General features: G+C 41.0%; 1 protein-coding gene and 1 long non-coding RNA gene across 7 annotated transcripts in view; one reads left to right on the plus strand and one right to left on the minus strand.

Annotated features, from left to right (window-relative positions):
• The first annotated feature begins 2,964 nt into the window (after positions 1-2,964).
• LOC307040971 lies at positions 2,965-9,734 on the plus strand. The gene is made up of 3 exons (XR_013808651.1): positions 2,965-3,109; positions 3,977-4,127; positions 5,075-9,734. It is a non-coding gene; the product is annotated as an uncharacterized lncRNA (long non-coding RNA).
• Positions 9,735-9,799: 65 nt separating this feature from the next.
• kiaa0513 (KIAA0513) overlaps positions 9,800-24,674 on the minus strand; it is a 39,662-nt gene continuing 24,787 nt past the window's right edge. For 2 of the 6 annotated variants that reach the window (XM_079684213.1, XM_079684212.1), the window contains 10 exons: positions 23,043-23,142; positions 22,684-22,757; positions 21,086-21,156; positions 20,527-20,734; positions 20,389-20,429; positions 20,173-20,245; positions 15,794-15,871; positions 13,186-13,266; positions 12,274-12,368; positions 9,800-11,965 (listed from right to left, as the gene is read on the minus strand). In XM_079684213.1, the coding sequence (XP_079540339.1) occupies positions 11,916-11,965; positions 12,274-12,368; positions 13,186-13,266; positions 15,794-15,871; positions 20,173-20,245; positions 20,389-20,429; positions 20,527-20,734; positions 21,086-21,156; positions 22,684-22,757; positions 23,043-23,142 (871 nt within the window). In that variant the 3' untranslated portion in view covers positions 9,800-11,915. Of the gene's footprint in view, positions 11,966-12,273; positions 12,369-13,185; positions 13,267-14,267; positions 14,306-15,793; positions 15,872-20,172; positions 20,246-20,388; positions 20,430-20,526; positions 20,735-21,085; positions 21,157-22,683; positions 22,758-23,042; positions 23,143-24,674 lie in introns of those variants that run through there. The other 4 variants (XR_013808643.1, XR_013808644.1, XM_079684214.1 and 1 more) reach the window with 4 other exon arrangements.

Raw genomic sequence — 24,674 nt, forward strand, 5'->3', positions numbered from 1 at the left:
GTGAAATCTGGAACAAAACACATAGCTAATGGAGTTGTGTTGTATGGGAACATGGAACATCATGCTTATGAGGGTAATGCTACTTTACAACAAGGGGTGTTAGCACATCTTAATCGGGATATGTTCGGAAAACAAAAAATAAAATGCAAAAATAATACATCAAGAAAATGCCATACATAAAGACTTGAAGTCACAACAACAAGATCAAATGAGCAGATGTGCAACCGTTACACATTAGCTATAGCAAATGTTGCACATGTCTAGACACAACTGCATGTAAGTTTACATATGCACATGTGGAGCTGCATATGAAGAAAAAGTTACAAAAGGGTGCCTTTGCTCTGAGGTAAATGAAGGGGGGTGTTCAGAGTGAGACGCTGCTGACTGGCCTTTCACAGCTCATTAAATGTTGTCCAATGAGAGCGCCGCACAGTGACTTCTGTTTATTTATACACAGATGGAAATGGCAGTGTGGGCAGCACATGGCTACAGGGGGTCACCGTCACCATGCGTCATTTGCAAAGGCTGCGTATACTTGCTTTTTACCCCACGTTCATTTAGACAACCAACAGGATTTTGACCAGAAGTGTTCATCACCTACATTATGTACTACACATGTTAAAAAAGTATTCCACCAAAGGAAGCACCAGAGAACCCGGACCATATAGAATCCTTCCATTTGTATTTGTCACTGTGCAAAAGTTATAACACATTCTATAGAAGAGGGTCATTTGGTTGCAGCCATTGTTGACCAGTGGCTTTTTCACGTCTCCATACTGCCCTACAGTTCATGTGCGTACTTGCATGTGCATGTGTGATGTGCAGTTTACACTAGCTTAACGCGTCAACACTACATCACACAGTTCCAAGAAGTGATACGAAAAATGAATTGAGGAGCGATAACGGAGGAGCGATCATCGAGGAACCACCAGACCATCCTCCGGTGAAATCCTCAGCCACTCGCCCAGCCCCCTTACTATATCGCTCACTCATTGGACGATGCAGCGCATGCACTGATTGATTGATTGTTTGATAAACGTATTTCGAACAAGTAAAATAAATAATTTACAAAACAAAAAATGTTGCAGTGCATAGTCATAGTGTATCCAGTTCTTATTATACACCCATGGTTTGGACACTACAAATTGTGGGAATAGAGTCAGAGCACTTCCTGGGGGCTTGAGAGAAACTGCTCCGCCTCGCTCTCAAGGCTGCCGGCGTCTTTGTCCTGCGAGATTTCAACGCATGCAGTCGAGCCTCCAGAGCAGTGGCGGTTCTACGGGGTGGCAGAAAAATGCCTTGCCACCCTAGTTGCCACCCCAGTTGGCAGCTTTTTTTTTAAAGAAAGGTTGTGGCTCATCGGATATTTATGAGAGGAAATCTCTAAGGTCCGAGTGCAAGTTAATGCAGCACAAGACGCAAGCCTTGTAATCCCTCCCTGGCGCGAGCGTGGAAATATGATTGGCGGCGATTTCATGTGAACGGGGGGAAGGCGCAAAACGAGAAGCATTCGGATCCAAGCAGACGGAAATAATTACGTATTTCCGGTCTACAATGACAGAGAAGTGACTGTCAAGTTTGGCTGTACTCAGCATTGAATCACAACGCACTAAAGCTTTGGATCTTAATACGTTTGTGAGGCGTTTTGCTGAACAAAATGGTAATCGCCACATTCAGCTGTTATAGGCATGCCACCTTGATGCTCTGCTCCTGGATGACTCGATGAGCATAATAAACTGTTAAGATTATGACCTTATGTGTGTATAACATTTTCTTTGTGGGGGTCTGTCCCCAAAAAACAGTTTTAAGTCCTGAGAAAGTCAAATAAGACGGTGTGTAAAACTTCACTGCCCAGCCAACAGAAAGTAACCACTTTGATTTAACTAGGCCAGTAGGGAAGGACTTTCCACTGGATAATAACTGCAGTGATGTATTTGTTTTAGCTGAATACACGTTGTTTAACCCTAACTGATGGAGTTAGTCACTTCTTTAATGTTTGTTCTTTCTGATGTAAAGTCAGAAAGTCGTGGGGCGCTGAACTGTTCCTTTAATTCTTTTGATACATGATAGTAATTAGTTGTCTTTCAAGTTTGAAGGGGGGTGAGCAAGCATCTTGAGGAACATTCGTCATTAACTCCTCCAAAATATATGGTTTATTTAATAATAACACTGAATATGTGAATCATAACACTGATTGACAGCTGATAGGAATATTATGATTGTTAATAGTATCATATTAATTTAGACAAACATCGACGAGACAGTTAATTAATGTAGGCCTACTTATTGCAGCAGTCTGCATAGATTTGGTACCCCTGCTGGTGTAAGAGTGAGACAAACTCATGCAGTTATTGTTCAGTTAAAATTCATTCAATTATGTCTGCCACCTTATATATTTATATTTAAGGCTTTACTGATGTGCCACAATAATGTCACCTAATGTTATTGAGCTAAAATATAAATATTGTGGCTTTCCAAGTTAACATGAATTGATATGACTGCGATTAAATCAGCATATACTTCTGCCAGGGGATGCCACCCCTCAAAATCTCGTGCCACCCTCTTGCCACCCCATGACTATTTTTCTAGATCCGCCCCTGCTCCAGAGCAAGTCAGACAAAATTACTAACCATCATGCAATGCACTAGCAAGACGGCAGTTGCAATTGAGCAGGTCTCCGTCGGTCTCGCTCATCTCAAATGTATGAGGTGTGACTTGTGCCAAAGAACAGATAACTAATCTAACTGAGCGGAGCACTGACGTGTCAACGTACGCCAACGCCTCCATCAATTTTGAATGGGTTGACGTAGAATACAGGCGACGTCACGACGATGTTAGACGTCAGACGTCACGGCGACGTATCATAGGTGCGATCAAATTACGCGCTCACGTGGCGGCGGCGTAGCTTAGAAAGCGCTATCTTAGATATGCGTGTTGATAACGCACGTGTGGATAAGCGTGTGAATAACGTACGTCTCGCCTCCGTTAGCATTCTATAGTAGGCTATCTAGTACAGGGATTAATAAGAGCTGTGTCTAGCAGCTCTCTCTCTCTCTGCTCGGGAACAGCTGATTGCTGCACGGCGATCAGCTCTCCTCCCTCCCTCAAGGTGTGTGTGTCTGTGTGTCTCATTCACTGTCCCTCAGGTTGTAGCATATTTCAATTGCCAGTTTGTGGCTTGTATGTCTTGTGAACGCAACGCTGGCATAATATGATGTGGCCTGCTGACATGGCATCTAAAAAACACACAGGACTAAAATAATACGTGTTTAATTCAGTATAATGTTTAATATATTTGTGAAGTTGTTCAAAGTTGCACCGTTATGAGGCGCAGTGAGAACCACGCACCTGTCAGACTAGCGAATGGGCACATTTCAATTTCAGGAGAATATTGAAGATGTGATTGGTTGTTCCACTCTCCGTTTCTCACGAGACCAGCGCGCTGCTGATTACATTAGTGTGGACTGGACCGACTGAAACTGACGGCAAGGTTAATTATTGTGGAAGGATGGACCCCCATCCTGTAACAAAAAGGCAGCGAAATGTGCTAAAACAACACACTCTCACTCCATAATCGTCCAGGAGCGACGTTTGGTCAGGGTTTCATGGCGTGCAGTTGTGACGCTCCTCGGCTCCTTCAGCTTCATAAAGGGACTCAAATAGCTTTCAACTGATTGCAATGTATTCCCATGTGCGGCGGGATTTGACGCTCATGGAAGCACGGCATTCATTTGTGTCCGCTGCCCTTAAAGGCAATGTGAGCGTCCATTCCCATTGGATAACGGAGAATTGCACACCCGGAAGTAAGTACACCCATTACTGTCGATTGATTTGACAGTGATATCTGCACTACTCATCGACTAAAAAACACCAGATTATCCTTGTTAATTACACAACATTGATTCGTTTAAATTGTGTGCAATGCTTTTGTGTTTTTCCCCTTCAATTCTGAGAAACAACTTGTTTTCTCTGAAAGGTGGAGCGCCAAAGAGACTACACTACCCACAATCCCCAGCTATCTGCACGCCAGGTGACCCTGACCAAACGTAGCTCCTGGACGATTATGGAGTGCGAGTGTGTTGGCTAAAATCACTGATTTATTCAGAACCCCGTATGGTATAGAGAAAGTAAGTGAGTGAACATTATGGCAAGGCAAGGCAATTTTATTTATATAGCACTTTTCAGCATGTAGCGATTCAAAGTGCTTTACAGATTAAAAGCAAAAGACATTTAAGAACAAATACATTATTAAAAAGGCATTTAAAAACAGGCATAATAAGCAAAGGTAATGAAATGAAATAAATAAATAAACACAGCAGGTACAGAATACAGCGGCAAATAGGTGCGTTTTTAGTCTGGATTTAAAAATAGGAAGTGTTTCGGCGGACGTGCATGATATAGGCAGTTTGTTCTAAATTGTTGGGGCATAATAACTAAAAGCTGCTTTTCCATGTTTAGTGGTTATTCTCAGAACAGAGAGCAGACCCGACCCAGAACACCTGAGACTCCTGGATGCTTCATAGTGATGGAGTAGGTCGTCTATATACCTCGGTCCTAAGCCATTTAGTGATTTAAAAACTAGCAGTAGTATTTTAAAATCAATTCTTTGGCAGACTGGAAGTCAGTGTAATGATCTCAGAACCGGAGTGATGTGATCCACTTTTCTAGTGTCAGTGCCACTATATGAGCCACTTTTCTTTCTATATTGTAGCCTGATAGCACATCGACTGTCAACAAAACAGTTTCTCAGTCTCAGTCTAAGTTAGTGGCAGGCTCTGTGTGACTGGAGACTATAAGGCTAGACAAAACCTAAACATGTCCTTAATGTTACTCAAGGCAAATATATGTAATATAACTGTTAGACTGCAGCTAACTGTATACAAACCTCTCATACTGTGAGTGAATAACTTGAGATGGTTATGTTGTCTAAAGGGGAGACAATCATTATGGTATTAGGCCATGCAAATACAGGGTCAACTAAGTGATCAAATAAGTGTTGTATAATATATGTTCTTGAATAATGTTATTTCATACATAGTTGTTAATGTAATGATTACATGTTCTCCTTATTCAGTTCCACTATCAGACGATGCTGATGGTGATAACCCTGAGGGAGAGATGCAAAGCTCAGTGGACAGAACTGGCAGGTAGAAAGGAAACTGTTTCAGCTATGACTGACACCGAACAAAACCAAAGGAAATGTAATGACAACAGTATAAGCAAGCTATGTTCATGTTCTCTCAATAAGTTATTATAGTTATTGATCAGAGTTTAATCCATCCCAATGCTGGTTCTTATTCAGTACCAGCAGATGCTGAGGAGGTTGACGAGACAAGTCAAGATTCAGGGTCCAGCACAAGGGAAATTGCAACTGAGTAGGGCAGCAACGTTGTAGATATTGACGATACATCCAGCAAAACGCCCCCAAAAAAAACTGGTATGGCCTGTCTGGGTGTATAATTCCCAGCCTGACCTATGCTCCCAGTCCGGCCCTGCTGACACATCACACACCCATACACTACACACACATTACTGATTAAACTGATATCACAATTTAGTTACTCTCTTTATATACTGTAATTGGAAAAGAATCATGTGTGGTGTCCTTGTTTTGTCCGTCCTTGAGCCAGGGCTCCCTATTGTTGTATGTAGGTTATTCTTGTTTTTATAATTAATTCAGTAATGGTGTGTGTGTGTAACACAAACATAATAAATCATTGGATAGTGTTTCTCAAATGAAGGGGGAAAATAATGAAATAAAGTGATGTATTAAGACTCAGTGCGAGTTATTACTTTCTTCCTTTACTTGGCATTCTTCAAAAATACACAGACATTGCAGCACATCGTTTCACGTCTTTGTACAGCCTCTCTCAGCAGTAGAGTAATGTGTTGGCGAACCTTTGTTTCCTCCTGACAGCCCACTTAAAGGTATACTCAATTAAATTCAATTAGCATGACCTCAGTTACATATAGTATTGCCAAAGCTCTGTATAGTTGCAACATCTATACAAAATATATATATTATACAATATATATATATATATATATATATAAATATATATATATACTCCCCCTTGTGGCCAAAGGGGGACACAATTTGTCTTCAGATGTATGCTTGAGTGCAGCAGTGTATAGTGTGTAATGTAGCTCAGTGACTATTTTGTCAACTAAACATCATAAAACAATACATATTTTAGTAAACGGGACATTACAATCTCCGCACATTAACTTTATATTTGCCTCAACCATGGTGCCAAAATGAAATGAAATAAAATAAACAATATATAAGGGTTGCTTCTTCTCTGAACTTCTTGCATCCCTCCATATCAAATAAACCACAAACAAATACATCAAGTCGTGTTCACTGCAGTGATCTATTTTACACACAAAACTATGAACACTTGGTTATATGGCATTTTCTCCTGGAGACCAAGGGAAGACAGGCTTCTCCTGTTTTTTCAGCCTTTGTTATCATTTTGATAATTACAAATATATATTCTTGTCTGTGGTTGTTTTTGCGTTCAGGAAGGGGAAGGAAGGGGTGTAACATTATTTTAATACCAAAACTATATTGAAATAGAGTCTCGCTTGAACAGCAACTGTGTCTGTAACATTACTGGGTTATTTGGTGATAACTACCAAAATAAAGTAATTTCAGACGCAGACGTCACGTAGCTTCTCAGACGAGAGGGGTGGCGACGAGAGTGTTACGTTACTTCTCTCGCGGCATAGTTCACGGCATGGTAGGCGTCGATCGACGCGTTAGTGACCTCAGTGAGTTGATTCATTGACACAAATCACACCGTATACAACGAGCCTATTGACTAGAGCAGTGGTTCTCAACCTGTGGTACGCGTACCACTGGTGGTACGCCAGCTCCCGCTAGTGGTAGCCTACGTGGAGGACATTTAAAAAAAAAAAAAAAATGTAGGCTTGATTGAATAACATTAATTAAAAACTAAATCATACTATCAAAATACTACAACGAATGAAAATAAGTTTGAGATAATTGAAACTGTGGTTTAAATTAGTTATAATAGGCTATTGTTGTTTTTAGATTTAGAAACGAAAACATTTATTTTATTTTATTTCTGGCGTTGCTAATTTCGACCTTACTACCCGCTAACGTTGCAAGCAAGCTAAAGAAAGAAGAAAGCTGAATGATGTTAAAAACGTGGCTAAAAACGGGAGGTTTTCGGAAGAGAGGTACAGAGGAGAATATTACCAGCGAAAGTGAACAAGTGAATGAGGAGGAGGACAGTCATCAACCGAGCACAAGCGCAGGCTCCGCAAGCAACGCAAAAGTGATATGCACAGCCGCTGTGATGGAGGAGTGAAGTGACTCAGGAAGAAGGCATTTGCTCAAATAATGGAGAAAAAGCTGTGACCGAGGTCAAACGCTGAAAAAGCACACACTTGTCCTTAATTGTTATCTTTTTTCTTATCTTTTTTCTTTTCTTTTTTACTTTGCCACCACAGAAATGGCAATAGCAAACATCAGCAGACTGAAGATGAGCTATTAGCCCTTAGGCTCATCTGCTCCTGGAGGCTTCATTATTATTATGGAACTGAATTCCCAATAGGATATTTTCTGTTACGATGTAGGTTGTTGCAGGAGGCCTACATTCAAACTTTGGTATAGGTCCAGGAAATGACATGTGTGTACAGTTGACATTTGTTGTTATTGAGTTATTATTTTGTTCTTTATATTCTCACTTGTGGAGAGAGAGAGAGAGAGAGAGAGAGAGAGAGAGAGAGAGAGAGAGAGAGAGAGAGAGAGAGAGAGAGAGACTGCATTTTAACATTGGTCATATGGTGGTACTTGGAGAGCCGAATATTTTCTCAGGTGGTACTTGGTGTAAAAAGGTTGAGAACCACTGGACTAGAGGGATCGCGATCGCTGTGAATGCCGCGGCGCAGCCGTAACGCGGTGCAGACGGACCCGCTGGAATCTAGGGGTAATATTTACGGAAGTCACGGCGATCTGCGATGTCTACCTCTCAGTAACGCTGTGATTGGAAGAGGGTTACTTCCTCTTTCTATCCACCACTAATGTCCCTCTGTTATCACAATGCCATTCTAATCCAAGCAATTTTCTAATTGCACCTTAATAAAATGTTTTGAAGAGGATCTATATTACTGTCTACAGTCCTAAGGCAACTTTCACATTTAAAAAAAAAATCTTCAATGTTCTACCTAATTTGACATACAGTCATATGATCATAATTACAAACACACTTTTTTTTATAATTTTGTAAATATGGTCATATGACTGTATTTTAAAACAGCTCTAGTTTAGAGCCAATAGGAGAACTCGATGCATTATTTCCCTCCTCCTCATTAGCATTCTGTGCAACTAGTGTGACTAGTGCGCATTTGCGATCCACTAGTAGACCTACTACTAGTAAACATTTTAAGCCAAACTAGTTGAATTAAAAATGTATCTCACTAGTTAACTAGTAAAGGACAAAAGGTTGACTAGTTAACATGTAGTCATTTTAAGCCCCACTAATGATCTAGTAAGGTCAAAAGAGGCGTCAACTAGTGAACCTTTTGCCTTTACTAGTTAACTAGTGAGTGATTCTGGGTGTTACAAGTTAACTAGTGCAGACAAATGTATGCCACTCGTTAACTAGTTCTGCTTCTTTTTTGTAACTAGTTAACATGTCAGAGCTTTTGCAGTGCACCAGTTAACTTGTAAGACTTTTAGGGTCACTAGTACGTTCAGAGGGTCACTAGTTCATCAAAAAGCTTACAAGTTGGGACTTTGGTGTTACTAGTGCCGCTCCCGGCGTCACTAGTAAGGCTTATGTAGTAACTAGTCAGACATAAGTGCCACTAGTTGCTGAAAAAGAGTGACTAGTATAATATTTTATTGAACTAGTAAAGCAGAGTGCCAAACTAGTTTGACCATATATCTAACAAGTGCAATTAAAGAGTCAACTAGTATAGGCAGCTGCCGTCTGATATCAAGGATATGGAATAAATACTCAAACGGCTTGCCATATATTTGTGAACATACAACAATTTGCCCTGTGGACCAACACGTTTTTTTGTGAGTCTGGGTTGCAAAAGCTCCTGTTGTAATGTGTAGGGGGCCCAATACTTTGTTCTATATATTGTATGTTATGTGTGCTAGTAGCCAAGAATCCATACTATTAAATAAAGCAAAGCTAATTATGTTTCTTATTTGTTTAGTTTTTTCCGTAAAAAAATAACAAAAACTACCGCTAAAAATATGGTTAAAAGTACCGGATCAATAAGCAGTATCGGTAAGAGTAGTATCGTTAAAATCTTAATGATACCCATCCCTAACGACAATTCATTGATAGGTAGGCTATGTGTGGAATAGGAATGGAATAGTGATGTGATTATTTGCAACCTACAGTACAAATATTAGTTAATGATTGATATATTTTAATTAAAAATATGTGAATTTAAACATCTACTACTCAGGGTAGTAGGCCTTCTAGTTTCAATTAGGCCTCATTATTCCACAGTGCACAGGATCATCCGCCAATACAAGGACTTTGGTTCATTTTCAATCCATAATAACATGTCAAAGTAAAGTTGAATCTTTGTGTCTAGATATTATTAGCAGAGAAAAGGTCATGTTTGTACAACTATAGACAACTCATCCAATCTCGGTGGGAACTGGGTTGGGGGGGGGCTCGAAAATATTTCCAATACCCTGAATGAAAAAATGTGGAAACCAACAGACAAAAGTACAAAAATGCAAGCATGAAAACCCGAAACCACATTGTCATCACAACAGGGGGTCACCAAGAGGGAAATCCCATAACAACTTCATGTAAGTTTAATTACAAATTTCACCTTGTTGATAATTGACATAAAGGCAATACAGTAAAACATTTGTTATTACCTTGCTACAAAAGACAAACTACCATTAACCTTTAACAACAGATAGAGCATGAACTTGCCATGCTAAACAAATATAAAAGGCATCAATATAACATAGTTCATTATATTCAGAAGATACATGTAGTGCAAATGGCTCATGCTGTGCCAACAAGTACAACATACAGCTCAATATTATTAGACAACGTGCAACGGGACCCCTGAGAGAATTGGAAGAGTCAATAAAGGGGGAAAACAGGTCTGCAAGGCTTTCTATATGATTTATATGATTATGCACATGGGTGAAAACATGTCACTAAGCTGTAAACGAATGAATTACATCAACATTGGAGACTATTGCACAACACTATATGCAAATCTTTAAAAGAGCACGTAACACAGGGCTTGGATGTATGAGTGGAACTACAGGGTCAGAACTGCAGGTAGATGTTCCTCATGGACACAATGATCAATAACATCTATTGATCAAACATTTTCCATAAAAAAAAATACAATTTACAAACAGAAATACATGATCAATTGTTTAACCTATGGAGAATATGTGCAGTAATTACAAATGAGGATCTATCATCTCAATCTATCGACACAATAGATTAAAACAGATTATCCAACTGAAATGGGATTCAAACTGTCAGAAAGTGCATTATCCGGGAATTCAACGCATATAGCTTTCATCATTACACGAGGCTACCCTGCAGTGGTAGGATGAACAGGAAATGTCGCTTCACAGATTATTTGCACTTTTGACACTTGCTTGATGCCGTTTGAACATGCTAGCTACATGCAAAGATATAAATGCAGCAGGAGAAAATGTGTATGGTGGTTCAGGCAACATCTGGCATTGAAGCTCAACCAAATGAAGATAAACTACTTACTGTATAACCATCTCCAAACACAGGGATGAATTCTATTTGCATGCAGAAGTTGTTGTTTATTTTATCTCGCAGGAAATGTGTAACAGAGGAACAGTATAGGCTCTGCATTAGTGTTTGGTTGGTTAACAGAGCATCTGAATGTAAGACATTTACTTTCATTTAATTAATTTGGAAAGGTAAGTGTTGTCAAATGGCTTCAAGGGTATAATGAAGTTATTAATTAAGGAAAACAAAAAATAATTTCCACTAGAATGTACATGTGTGCCAAAGTAAAAAGAGAGTGGTATTAGATTCCTCTCGTCAGTAGGAAGACTGCTGCTCTTCTTTTCTAATAACACTCTTAACTAAGCATTACTACCAAGGAGGGTCCGGTAGGAAAATGTTGTTCCTTTTTAAAAGGCAGCCAGTCTAGCCATTTCTCTCTGTTTCCAGGCTTTATGCTAAGCTAAGTCCGGCCTTACTGAGTGTGCTTCTCAAGGTGTCAAACTAAACCAATGAAGAGAAGGCATACAGGGAATTGTTGTGGTGCCAGTGATAAGGTTATATGGTACATGTTACATATTATGGTAAAGCGGTATTTTATTGTTTGTATTGCCATAAAGGATTCTACAGTGTTGCACAAAGCACAGATGAGTATTCAGTAATAAACTGAAATGACTTTACTATTCTACCCAAGTCTGGTTTGAGCTGTCTGTTGTCCAATGTAACCAGGCAGGACGATACTCAGTGCCATGGCTCACCAGATGCTGTTAGAACCAACAAGTAATTAGTGTGTGTACCCAGGAGACAAAGGCATCGAGTATATATAGCTCACACATCATGCGAACAAGATTCTGACACCATGCTGAGGCTGTTTGGGTATTATTCGAGACGGTTTCACTTTATGCTCCAAGTTCTTTTCCAATTACATCACATTAGGAAGTTTGAAAGTGTATTCAATTTTGCACTAGCTGATGATGTTGTATTATTGCTGATACATGGCCGGGTGCAGAGGAGCAGGGCTCTGCTGGGGAACACTTCAGTATTGTAGGTTAATATGATATTCAGCAGTGTAGCACACAGATGCATCAACAGTCAGACGGAGAGTTGGTCTGTGGGTTGCGGATAAACTTCTCATGTTGTTAATCTGTCCTGTGGAGACTTCGAGTCGCATCCTCAAACTTACTCTGACGCCATTTTCTCTATGTGGTCACTCAGCAACTTGTACTGTTCTGCAAAGGGTTAAAACACACATATCAGTTTTGAATTTGCAGGGTTATTTTTGTATAGCAGGAGTAAGACCTGATTTCCAAGTCCCATGTCATTTGTAGAGCAGAGACTGTGGAGGTTTTAGACCATACAACAGCTCTCCCTTGTGGAGACCTGAAGCTTGCTAAATGTGAGTACCGTAAGTGTATGCTGGTGTTTGCGGATTACTATCTTACTCCATTACATGATTTACATCTAAAAAAGCCAAGGAAGTATTTAGGCTGAAAGCCTGAGAGAATGTATAGATGTATTTATTGCTTCAATGTTTTACCTTCATTCAGGCTCCCAATGACCGCCTGCTTCTTCAGGAAGTCATTGCAAAGCTTCTTACTGAGCCCAAACGCCAGCATGTTATGAGTGAATGTCCTGAAAATACACATAGCACCAAACTCATCTCAGTACAAATGGAAGTTATTTCAAACATATGCTACATTCTGTATTCATCATTTCAAGAACAATATGGTGCCATAAGTGCCATTAGAAACGCAGTGTGTGTCAATATAAATGAAATGAAGATAACCTTGATATTTAAAAAGTAAAGTATTGAAAGTGAAATGTATAGTATCTAATACAAAAATGCTTGCCCTCCGTTCATGCCCTTCCCCTACAGCCCACACACACAGGCCAGATGTTAGGCACTGTGTATTTCTTCCATTCACATTCCCTTTGCTCTTTTCTAACTTTTGTACAGTTCTGCTTAGACGGTCTCTACTCCTCCCTTTGAATACACTTGGAATATACTTTGTGCGTATAATTAATTAGCTAAAAACATGCACAATAGTGAACATCTAATGAGTCTGCGATCTGGTCTAGCCCTATTGTGTGTACGGAACATCTAATAATGTGGTACATAAATCCAATAAGAAGGACATCTTTGAGCTCTTTTGAGTATCTAATGTAACATCATTTACTTTTTAACTATTGGGTTTATATTTTGCCTCATGGTCCACTATATCATTTATGATCTGACTATACAAGGACAGACATATTAGTTGTATTAAAACTTAGGTTCATGTCCTTTATAAACGCAGACGTACAGTTTATTAACACCCATCTTCCTTTTATTTATATTATTGGGAGCATTAACTTGTTTCACCACAGTGAGGCCTTACTGAGCAACCTGGAGAAACTCCTCTGAGCTCTCAGCTCCCCCCCCCCACTTTATTCTCTGGCAGCCCCTCACCCCAGCTGGCCGAAGGCGATGTTCTCGTCCATCTTGGAGCTGTCGTCCCTCTCCTCCTGGGTCATGTGACACCACTTCTCCCTGCAGCACAGACACAGTGGCAGTCAGCCTTTCATTCCAAAGTCTCCACTGAAAATTCAGCTTCTCTACAGAAACAGTTCACTTTATGATGGGATGCAACAACAGGGATTCCATTAAACCTAAATCAAATCAACAATAACAAAAAAAACAATAAGACATTAACCATCCACTAGCAAAAATAATAAAAACAAAGAATTAATTCACCAAGAGTTGTTAAAAAACAACAACAGATGAGTAACGAGTGAGACAGTAGTACCATTTATTTCTTAATCAATTAATCATTCTGTGATCACATATTTCAAATTGCAGATCTGTACAGCTTAATCCACCTTGTATTGTATCTGCATGTTTTTAAATGTATATTTAGAAATTCTTCCCAGTGCTCTTTGCAACGTCTGTAAAAAAAGGTTATCATACTGATTGGTCACTATGAGAACACACACACACACACACACACACACACACACACACACACACACACACACACACACACACACACACACACACACACACACACACACACACACACACACACACACACACACACACACACACACACACACACACACACACACACACACACACACACACACACACACACACACACACACACACACACACACACACACACACACACACACACACCTAATCCCAGTAGACAGTTTGAACTCAAAGTCAAGAGTGAACATTCTTAATAGTTCTCCATGTTCAGACTGAACAAAAAGCTAGAGCTAAATGCACACAAAATTACAAATCATCATCTAACCACATCCGTACCAGATCAGAAAATGCTGTATTTATTTGTATCTAGCTCTCTGTCCCATTCAGATTTAATTATGATTTCCAAACAACCGCTACACTGGATCGCCATGATGGAACCAGATGCAGTTCTAGAAGGTTTCTGATATAATTGCAAAACTTCTGTCCTTCTCCTCTCCACTTGGATTAACCTGTGCTTTGATTTACTAGGTTTCTTTGGGCAAAGCAATAGAAAGACAGACCTCTCGTCTTTCTCTTCTTCCTGCGTTCCCCCGCCCGGCAGCAAAGCACAGGAAGACAAAGGGTTAAAGTCAACATGCACATAGAGGGAGGAAAATAAGAGCTAGTAGACAGGAAGAGTACAGGAGGAGAGGGTTGAGAAGAGAGAAGAGGAGGAGAGCAAGAGAGGAGGGGGCAGGGGTGGACTGGCCATTGGGAATACCGTTGGCAGGGAAACAGGGTTCAGGGGGAGTGGCTGTACGGCTGTACCCGTAGGATAGAAAAGGGGGAAGTGACGTCTGACTCAGAGGTCGCACATTCTGTTACTGAGTTTGGGCTAGTTAGCTAGCAGGTTTATTGTTTTCGGTGCAGTCACAAATAAATGTTGAAAGAAAAAGTAAATCTGTTTACAGTTCTGTTTTATATGGGTGTTGAAGAAGAAGAAGAAGAAGAAGAAGAAGAAGAAGAAGAAGAAGAAGAAGAAGAAGAAGAAGAAGAAGAAGAATTGGGAGGGATGAACCCTCTTTAATGGTCACACATGCAGAGCACACAGCACACACAGTGAAATGTGTTCTCTGCTTTTAACCCATCCTAGTACCAGGAGTCTAGTACTAGGAGCAGTGGGCAGCTATTGTACAGCACCCGGGGAGCAATGGGAGTGAGGGGGGAAGGGGGATGTCCGGTGCCTTGTTCAACCTCTCCAAGTAGAAGTCCACACTCCAAATGGAGTCTGGTCGGGGACTTGAACCGGCGACCCTACGGCTCACAGTCCAAGCCCCTACTGACTGCCATAGATTTAGTCCCTAATTTTGCTCTCAAAGTGCACCAGATTGATGCATTTAACTTCAACATTTAAAAAAAAATCTTCCCGGGGGAGCTTGCCCCCCGGGGTCAACCCTAGAGGAGGTGAGGTCCACCACCTGCCCACAACCCCCTTGTGGGGGCAGGTGAGGTCCACCACCTGCCCACAACCCCCTTGTGGGGGCAGGTGAGGATGCTTCCTACGCCCATGTTTTATTCCATGTGTCAAGTCAGGCAAATTGGGTCCAAATATTATTGCGTCAATGATCTGATAACATTAAAATCACTAAATATATGCTATAACTATTTTGCTCTAGGCAACTCAAGGGCTCAGGTAATGTGATTACTATATGAATAATTGTCCAAAATAACATAAAAATGCATAGGGTTTTTTGTTAAGCAACATACTTTCGTCGCCGGCCGCCCGATACATGCCGTGCATTAAGTGGGCCTGTCTGTCAATTAATCCCCGGGCCACTTTTTCCCCCCAGTCCGCCCCTGGGAGGGGGTGTGGCATCAGGACATTAGCAGCAGTACTGAACACCACTGTCTCTCTCTACACGCAGCTCTGCATGCTACCTTACTCTAAGGTGGTCAACCTGTGTATATTTCATTGGACAGATTTGTCACACTGGTACTTACAAAGAACAACAACCCACTGATTTAAAAAGATACCGCAATATCTGTACAACATGGCAACATGTTTATAATAATGTATCCATCTGTCTACTTTCCTTTGCAGACTCACCTCGTAGTGGGGGATCTTTTCTTCCTTTCACAATCGACGGCATCAAAAAAAGCAGCATTCCAAAATCTAAGTGTATGCCTGGCAGAGAGGGAGGACGTATTAGAGGGATCCTGTCTGACCGGCGTCACGAGGACAATTCCATTTCAAGTCAAAGTGAGAAATCATAAAATATCAGTCTGCCATGTTATCTTCTGTGACCGGATTTTTTAAACTGGAAGATTAGATCCAAATACATGAAACATTGGTACTTGAAATATTGGTGTCATTAATAAGGAACGAACAGCTGATATGAATGAGCCGTTTGGGACTATTTCGGCACAGCAAACCTGCAGTCAATACAGACTGTTCCCGCAGCCAATCAGTATGGGTTTAGATCAGTCTCATAATACACACATGCACACAGAAGGATTCACACTTGTATTTCAGGATCCACACTTGTGTTTTTCAATGCACACACAAATATGTTCCGTTTCATATACATGTAAATAAAATAAAATGCAGAAAAAAGTTTTACGTGCGTATTTTTGATCCACACAGTTTTCCGTTTGAAACCTCTGAACCTGCAAGCACAAACCGCTTCTGTGCACGGATCGCTGTGCATTCGTGTGTGGATTTTTTTAGACTCCCCTGACGGTCACCCGATTCGTACTTGTAATTCTTTCTATCTATAGCCAATCAGATGTCTCCTCCATTCTAAGCCAATCACATGAGCGCGTCCCCACGAGGGTATGATTCATTGCGTTCATGACGTAGAACTTCATGTACGCATTTTGTGCTGTCCGGAGCTGACAGGTCCATGGAGCCTGCCTGCAGGCGCTAATCTCAGGACCGAAGGACCGTAGTATAGTCGTCTTTATTTTTACGTTATTATACTCACCTCATTCATCTGTGTCCGCTTCTCGAGCCCTATCTGGCCGTGCAACACGTACATTGTAACATACTGTATGCAGAAGTATTATTTTAAAAAACATTAAGTTGACGAAACACTTGAGTCAAATGTCAAATCCACTCGTGTCTTAGACGGGGCAGTGATATCATAAACCTGTTAATGTACGCATTCAAACACTGTTTTTTTTCCTTTTTTTTCAACCAGCTGTTCTGTATTCACCTATGTTGCTTTTATCCTGGAATAAGTGTTTAAGTAATGCATGTTTAAAGTTTAGCTTATTCATATTTGTCTAATATTATAGTTTACTTTTCATTCATGAAGTATGACGCTGCGCTGTCAGTACACTTGTCCATGTTTTTGATTGGTCAAATGTTGCTAACCCCGCCCCATTTCAAGCGCTCTTAGCCGGACAGAGAAACCCTGGGTTGATTTACCGAGTTTATAACCAGCATCGTAGGGCCGCTTAGCGAGATCGCGTTTGTTAGGGTTAGTTAAGCCAGATAAATGTTGAACTGGCTTCATCGTACAGGCCGGTGATCGATCAGGCTAAGCTAACCTGTAGCTGCTCTGTCCACACTCACAACAACTTCATACAGAAATAAATAAAGCAGGGACTGTATTCGCCATACAGGAAACACAAATTTATTTTTTTAGTTTTGCCGGCCGTTTTGTGTGCACAAGCATTAATTAATGGTTCGGAAAGTGGCGCTGTACCTTAAAGGTCACATGTCATGGCCATTTCCACTGATCATAATTCCATTGTTGAGGTATACTAAAATAGAAAAATACTGTGCAATTTTCCAAACTCACATTGGTTTCACATACAGCATCTCTGTAAAGTATGTGTATTCACTCTGTCCTAAACGGCTCGTTGGAGCTCTTGCCCCCCCCCTCCCTGTGAGCCCTGATTGGTCAACTCGGCCACTCTGTTCTGATTAGTCAACCACCAAAGAGGCTCCGCCCATGTCTAAAAGTGCTTTTTTCGGCTTGCTCTGAGCGGAACATCAGGCGTCGGCACCGTATATTTTATACGCTAACTAACCGAACTGTACCTACAACTGTTGTTATAGAAGAGTAAGTTATTATCAGAGTGGTCATCCCGTGTGTGTGTGTGTGTGTGTGTGTGTGTGTGTGTGTGTTGTCCGCCATATACGCCAGGAGTTTCCTGATCTGGCTGGACGAAATCAAGCAAATCACAAAATATTAGAGAAACGTAGTTGTTTTAGATTCGTTCGTAGTAGTTGTGGTAGGCGTGTGTATCTATCTAATCTAATCAACACAGTTAGCTTGCCAGCTAATATGCTAACCTACGTTTGCTAGTTATTCAGTGTAATATGCCAACCTACTAAGAACAACAGCTAGTCTAGGCTAGCAAGAACATGTTTACAATTGCAATACGGGTAGTCTGCTACGTTCGGTCTTCATTGTAGCTGGCATGAAAACAATGTTTTCCCTAGCATGCAGACCCGGCATCATGGTCACTGCGCCATCCAGGATTTGGGCTCGCCCATCCAGGATTTGGGCCCGCTGTTTTAAGGGCTGAATACAACATTTTAATTGTTTTATTATTATGTTTAGTGTTGTTATTTGTAGGGCTTTGTCCTAACATTTATTTTTGTTTTAAAGTATGTTGAAAGATTAGTTTAATATCCTTTTTTTATTTTGCTATTAAATTCTGAATGAAATTATGAATGAAAGGCTGCGCACAAGGCTGCGCGCGAGACTGTTTTTTCGCTGGGTTGAGTCCTGTGGTTGAGTCTTGTGGGTTTTTGAGTGAGATGCGGCACAGCAGCCTGTCAGTTTACTCTTGCTAGGTTAGTTTGACTATTATCATTTATATTTATCTGCAACAATGGATATCAGGAAGTGGTTCATGAAAGGAATATGGCAACTCAGCACCAGATGCAGGCACATTAGAAGACATCAGTTACGTTACCAACGAGCTAGCAAGCCAGCCAGGGACAAGGGAGTGGGACCCAATACACACAATCATCAATCTTTAATTGCAAATAGAACATGATATTCAGTGTGTGTGTGTGTGTGTGTGTGTGTGTGTGTGTGTGTGTGTGTGTGTGTGTGTGTGTGTGTGTGTGTGTGTGTGGAATATTTTTCAAGGCAAAGATACGTTAAACCCACTGCAGCCTTGCACTTCGCCAGGAGAGGTCGCTGTAACTGAAGCTCCGAGAAATGAACCTATTTCCGACACAAAAAGTGGTTTGACGCTTCATTCAAAGCTTAATTTTGCCATCACTAATGTCAACCACTGACTTCGTCCTGGTTCTGCCCTCGGTAAGGCATGCATTGACAATGTCCCCTCACAAGACAGGAAACAGACCCTCGTTGGCATGACTGGATACAGTTATGAACTGAACCTGAGATTCCAACAGTATATATGCTAGGCTGGCAGAGGGTGCGGCCATAGCTCCTATGACACAGCACCCAGGAAGTAAACAATGGACAATGACGTTTCACCAACGAGGCGTTTTGGGGGGGTATTTTAATTTTCTGTTTCAGAGTTTTACTCGTTACAGGGTGTACTTTGAGGGTTTTGACTCCGCAGACCATTTACATGCATAAAAACCTTCATAACACACAAGGGGACTTGTAATAACCGGAAAAGCATGACATGTGTCCTTTAATAATATAAAAGATTGTATTTGCGTGCATTTCCTGTTCGGAAAGTGGCGCTGCACTGAGAGTGGAGGTGTCCTGAGTGGAGGTGTACTGAGTATGGAGGTGTCCTGAGATGGACCTGTCAGCTCCGGACAGCGCAAAATGCGTACATGAAGCGCTAAGTCATGAACGCAAGACATCATACCCTCGTGGGGGCGCGCTAATGTGATTGGCTTAAAATGGAGGAGACATCTGATTGGCTATAGATAGAAAGAATTACAAGTACGAATCGGGTGACCATCAGGGGAGTCTCAAAAAACCCACACACGAATGCACAGCGATCCATGCACAGAAAGCGGTTTGTGTTTGCAGGTTCAGAGGTTTTAAACGGAAAACAAATATATGAGGATCAAAAATACATGTACAACTTTTTTCTGTATTTGATTTGATTTACATGTATATGAAACGGAACACATTTGTGTGTGCATTGAAAAACACAAGTGTAGATCCGGAAATACAAGTGTGAATCCTTCTTTTGGCATGTGTGTATTATGAGACTGATCTAAGCCCATAAATCAGTGTACACATTCCAGAGAGCAGTTGACATGTTTGAAACACAGGAACCAGAGGAAAATGTAATTATTGTGACAAGTCACACTTCGCCACTCCCTGATGTTAATTGTGCGTTGAAACATTGGTTCCCCCTACACAGATCAAGCATAAACTAGCATTTTTAACGATTGACTGTTTGTTTACTTTTTTGTATGTATATCTTTTATAGAAGTTAAAGTGTATATGAAAAAACGAAATAAAAATGACAGGACATGGTGAAGCTAAGAGCTCCTGTATGTGTTCTCTGTGAGTTTGCTCAGCTTACCAGATGGGTTGTTGCTTCAGGTGGATGTACAGGTACACCTTCTCTCCTTTCTTCTCCTCTGGAGCCTCAGACACTGTTACGGAAGAGAACATACAGTATGACAGGTACTGGTACATCTCAATACATTTCCACTGATTAAGTGGAGCAGGAGAACCAAAAGCTTATTTTGCACTGGTATACAGTAAATTCAACACATCTATTTTTGATGCACTGTACCTGGTGATTTGGGCTTTGTCTCGACAGGGCTTTCCCTATCCCTAGAAAGGAGAATGTGTTTACGAAAAAGAAGAAGTAATGAATACTATTTGACTGTCTGACTGAAAATAATTTAAAAGAGGGGATGCATTTGCTCACTCAGTCTTTGGAGCCATTGAGCTTCTCAGCTTGTTCTCTAGGCCTCCAAAGAAGCCTTTCACATCATTCTTGGATGAGCTTTTGAGGAGGAGCTCAGCTGCATCCTTCTTCACAGAAAGCCAGGAGTTGGCCTTGTTGATGTAGGAGTCCACAGCGGCTGGAGGACTACCACGGTCCAACAGCTCGGAGGGAGACGGCTGGGACTTCCCTGAACAAGAGAAGAGAAGAGAGGTTCAGATGATGACATCTATCTGTATCTGTAACCAATGTTTAAAAGCCCAAGAGGAGAATGTGTTTAAACATCAAAAAAAAAAAAATTGTTGGGGTTTCCCTTCCCTGTGTGTTCTATAGGTTTTTGTGTATGTAAGTGGTCGGCTAAGTCTGAAATGTGCAAACAAGAAATATAAAGACATTCTGTCTTTTGATGAAAAACTAATATCTGGTTGGTCATTATAATGAGTAATTATCTTTAAAAAAAAAAATGTGTTAGTTTCAAAATATATAGAGGAACTTATCTTAAGATAATAAGTCGTTGAGATGTAAACTCATTACACCTTACCACTGTAGTAGTACGTGAAGCACATAGTCATTAGGTTTTTGGCTGGGCTGTAGTCATCCATCTGGTAACATCTGTAAACACAAGGAAGGCTTCTCAATACTCTAATTTCCCCTCCTCGGTCCTCCGGTTGTGACCCGGAAATGGATTTCAGCGCGCCATGTTGAAGGACATCTAATTTCTCTAAATGCACATTGAGGACCGAGCATCGAGCATCAAGGAGGCTCTATGGAGGATCTCTAACCGAGGAGACACTGATGGTTCCTCCACGGCTCCTCCGAGGACGCATTTCCGGGAACGGTGGAGGCGTTACGCACGGCCGGACTTATCTCAGCCAATGACAGCTCTGCATGCATCCCCTGGATATTATTATTATATCCGTGCAGAAAGCAGAGCAGTGTGTAAAATATATATCACTCAGTATAACAGGCCTACATTACTCTCTGTATTTGTATGCTGTAGTTTAGTAGATATCTACAAACAAAGAGTCGATATTTTTCTAAGATAATTTAGTGCTTCACATAATAAAATACACAACAGCTGTAGCCTGATTATGCTTTAGGAGCTGTAGGTGTGTGTGGTACAGTGTAGGTGTGTGTGTTGTACAGTGCGTAGATGCGGCAGACAGACGGGTCTCAGTTGGTTTGGGGTCCTATGCTTACTTGTAATACTTGTAAATACAACTTTTGGCCCGTAATTTAAATCCCCCATTTCAGCGACCAGAGAGAGGGGGAGGGGGGAGGGTTACGTTATTATGAGAGTGCTCTCATACTTTAAATTCTATTTATTTATATAAATATATATGTGTGTGTGTGTGTGTGTGTGTCTGCATCTGTAGCCTGTTATTGTCTCATTATACCGCACTGTGAATGAATTAAAAGTACATATATAAGTCATCATGAACACATCTGTCCATCAGACAGAGGGCTGCTGTGCCTCCTGTCATCATTAATGGACGTCTCTTTAAAATGACCGCTCAGAGGAGAGGAGTTCTCATTTCTCTAACCGCCTGCTGCTTCCCCTCCTCTCTCCTCGGTTCCCCTCCTCAGTCCTCCGCTCGCATCTCCTGTGGGCGGGAATAAGTCTTGAGGATAGGAGTCGAGGAGGGGAAATTAGAGTATTGAGAAGCCTCTAAAGAGTCTTTAGAGATCATGCTGTCATAACCTCACTGCTGGAATGTATGTCATTTATTGGAGCTTATTCAATAAGAAGGATGAGTAGGTGAGAGACTTTACATTGTATCAATCAATCATTTTGATCACAATGAGTTGATGCTATTAATCAGGGATGTCTGTGTATCCAGAGTCTATTTTGACTTAGTTTATTTTGACACTGTGCTTTTGTCCTATATAGTCATTAGAGCACCCAATGTGTATTAATCCACCACTGCAAATAGTCCCCAACAAATACACTATTTCTACCTAAAGTTAAAGTTATGTTGGTATTAAGAATAATTTTGTTGCCATTTTAAATGTTGGTCTTTTCAAGAGGAAAGCAAACAACCAAGAACTGTATTAATATTACCGGCCTTATCCTTTATCGTAAAATAGGATTAGAAAAATACAGTGAGTCTCAATAAAGTCAACCACATGTAGACTCACTCAAACAGTACAACTGCAAATGACTGCACCAGTCTGTAGAAGCTGGCTTCACTCACACACTTGGAATGACAGCGCTGTGAAAACAGTGAGACAGAGAGTTAGAAGCTTGTTCAGGGAAGGCTCAGCATAAAGACAAGACAATTTTAATTTCCTGCATTCATGTAGACTTTTTCACTTATTAAATGTTATGTTTGGGTCCAACAAGAAGCTGTAATTCCTTGTCTAATGCATTTGGAATATTGTAGTTATTTTTGCCTCTGTATGAATGTGTGTGAGAATAGGTGAATGCTGTCATTTACCACTTAAAGGTCACATATGACGTCAGACTAGCTACCATTTAATGTTTTACCCATATTCACCTGTGCACTGACGTATTTGGCAAACCACTCCCTGCCTTTGCCATTCTCTCCACTGCACAGCTCTCCAAAACGAGCCTTCTCTTCCTGGTCAAAGTCCTCCCTGTGACAACATGGTCAAACATTTGTGTTGAAGTTAAAAAAAGCGCCACGTGCACATTACGTTTATGGTTGCATCATTGAGCTCATTTTAAGTGTTTATATGGATACACAAATTGACTACACTCCATGGATAAAACGCAGCACAACTGCACCAGCTTCTGAGAGATAGCACCCCCTAGAATGGTTAAACCAAGGAAAGACCCCCAGAAGGGAGCCATTCCCTCTAGCTACCTGCCAATAACCTGCCTCTGCACAACATGGAAGGTCCTGTCCTGTCAGGCATCATTGCAGCTAAGATGAGGATACACATGACTGAAACCAACATTGAAACATTCCTCCACAGACCAAAGGACCCTGCCACTAAATAAATTGTGAATGGAGGATTCATCACCTCCCAATCCCCGCCCAACATGTATTGCAGACATGTAAAGTGAAGGTGCAAAGTAGGGGATGACAACTTTCTTTTTTGCCTAACACAAACACCTGAATCCAGAGAGAAGAATGCAAAGATGTAAAATCCAGCACAGCACATTGTTGCACTACAGCCAATACTACACAATGAAGATATATCTAAGGCATAAGATAGGAATTGATAGGCATGAATTCACTAACAGGGTTTGATCACTAAACATAACTGGTAGGAAGTTGTAGGTCATAACAGGGAGATTTCACAACTCGAGATTGCATGGCAAAAAAAACATTTTAGACAAGATGTATTATGACATACAGAAGTTGGTCTGCTATCTGTAGGATGGGATGGCGTGCCCCCCTGATCAGGCCTGCAGCAAAACTGCTAGAAAAGTTCAATAGTTCATTAAATGTCTGTGGAATGCAAAACAAAAAGGAAACCAGATATTTACAATCGCTTTTTAGCATTTCATCCTGTTCACATTGAATTTCTTGTCAAATACTTGTGAGTCTGTTGGACCCCTTGGCAATCTCTGAGTGGGGAGATGCTTCATATTCAGTGTGACAAAAATGGAGCCTTGTGAATCTCATGATAAGTCAACACACAGGCTAAAGCAAAACAAAAAATGGTTGGCACTAATCATTCAGGAAGAACAACAAATGGTGCAAAACATATCACTTCATCAACAAAAAAACAACAGCTGATTCTATAAGGCCTACTGCGTGTGCTGAGGAGCTACCATCAAGGATATTGATACTGCAGAGACTGGAGCGTCAGCAGGCATTGTGAGAGGGAACCATCAGGTCCATCTCAGAGAGAACTCAGCCCTCTCTGACGGCCCCTTCACCCTTCATCTGTTCCCCTGAAGCTACAGTACAAGGTGGCAGCCATCCAGCCACATGACGCTTGCTGCCCAACATCTCTCAGAGAGGGTGGGTTAGTAGTCTGTAGTGTCTCTGAGCTACTCTGGACTCCTCTATACTGTTTGTTTCCATGCTGTATGTAAATTCACTGCAAATCTACACGTTCAGCACAGAGCAGCACAAAGCAGCAGCTTTGGGTTTCCGTTTTCATAACTCCAAAACAGGTTGGTTAGCTGGGGCAATGGATTTTGATAAATTATC

This window comes from Notothenia rossii, assembly GCF_949606895.1.
Source record: "Notothenia rossii genome assembly, chromosome: 5".
Lineage (NCBI taxonomy): Eukaryota > Metazoa > Chordata > Actinopteri > Perciformes > Nototheniidae > Notothenia > Notothenia rossii.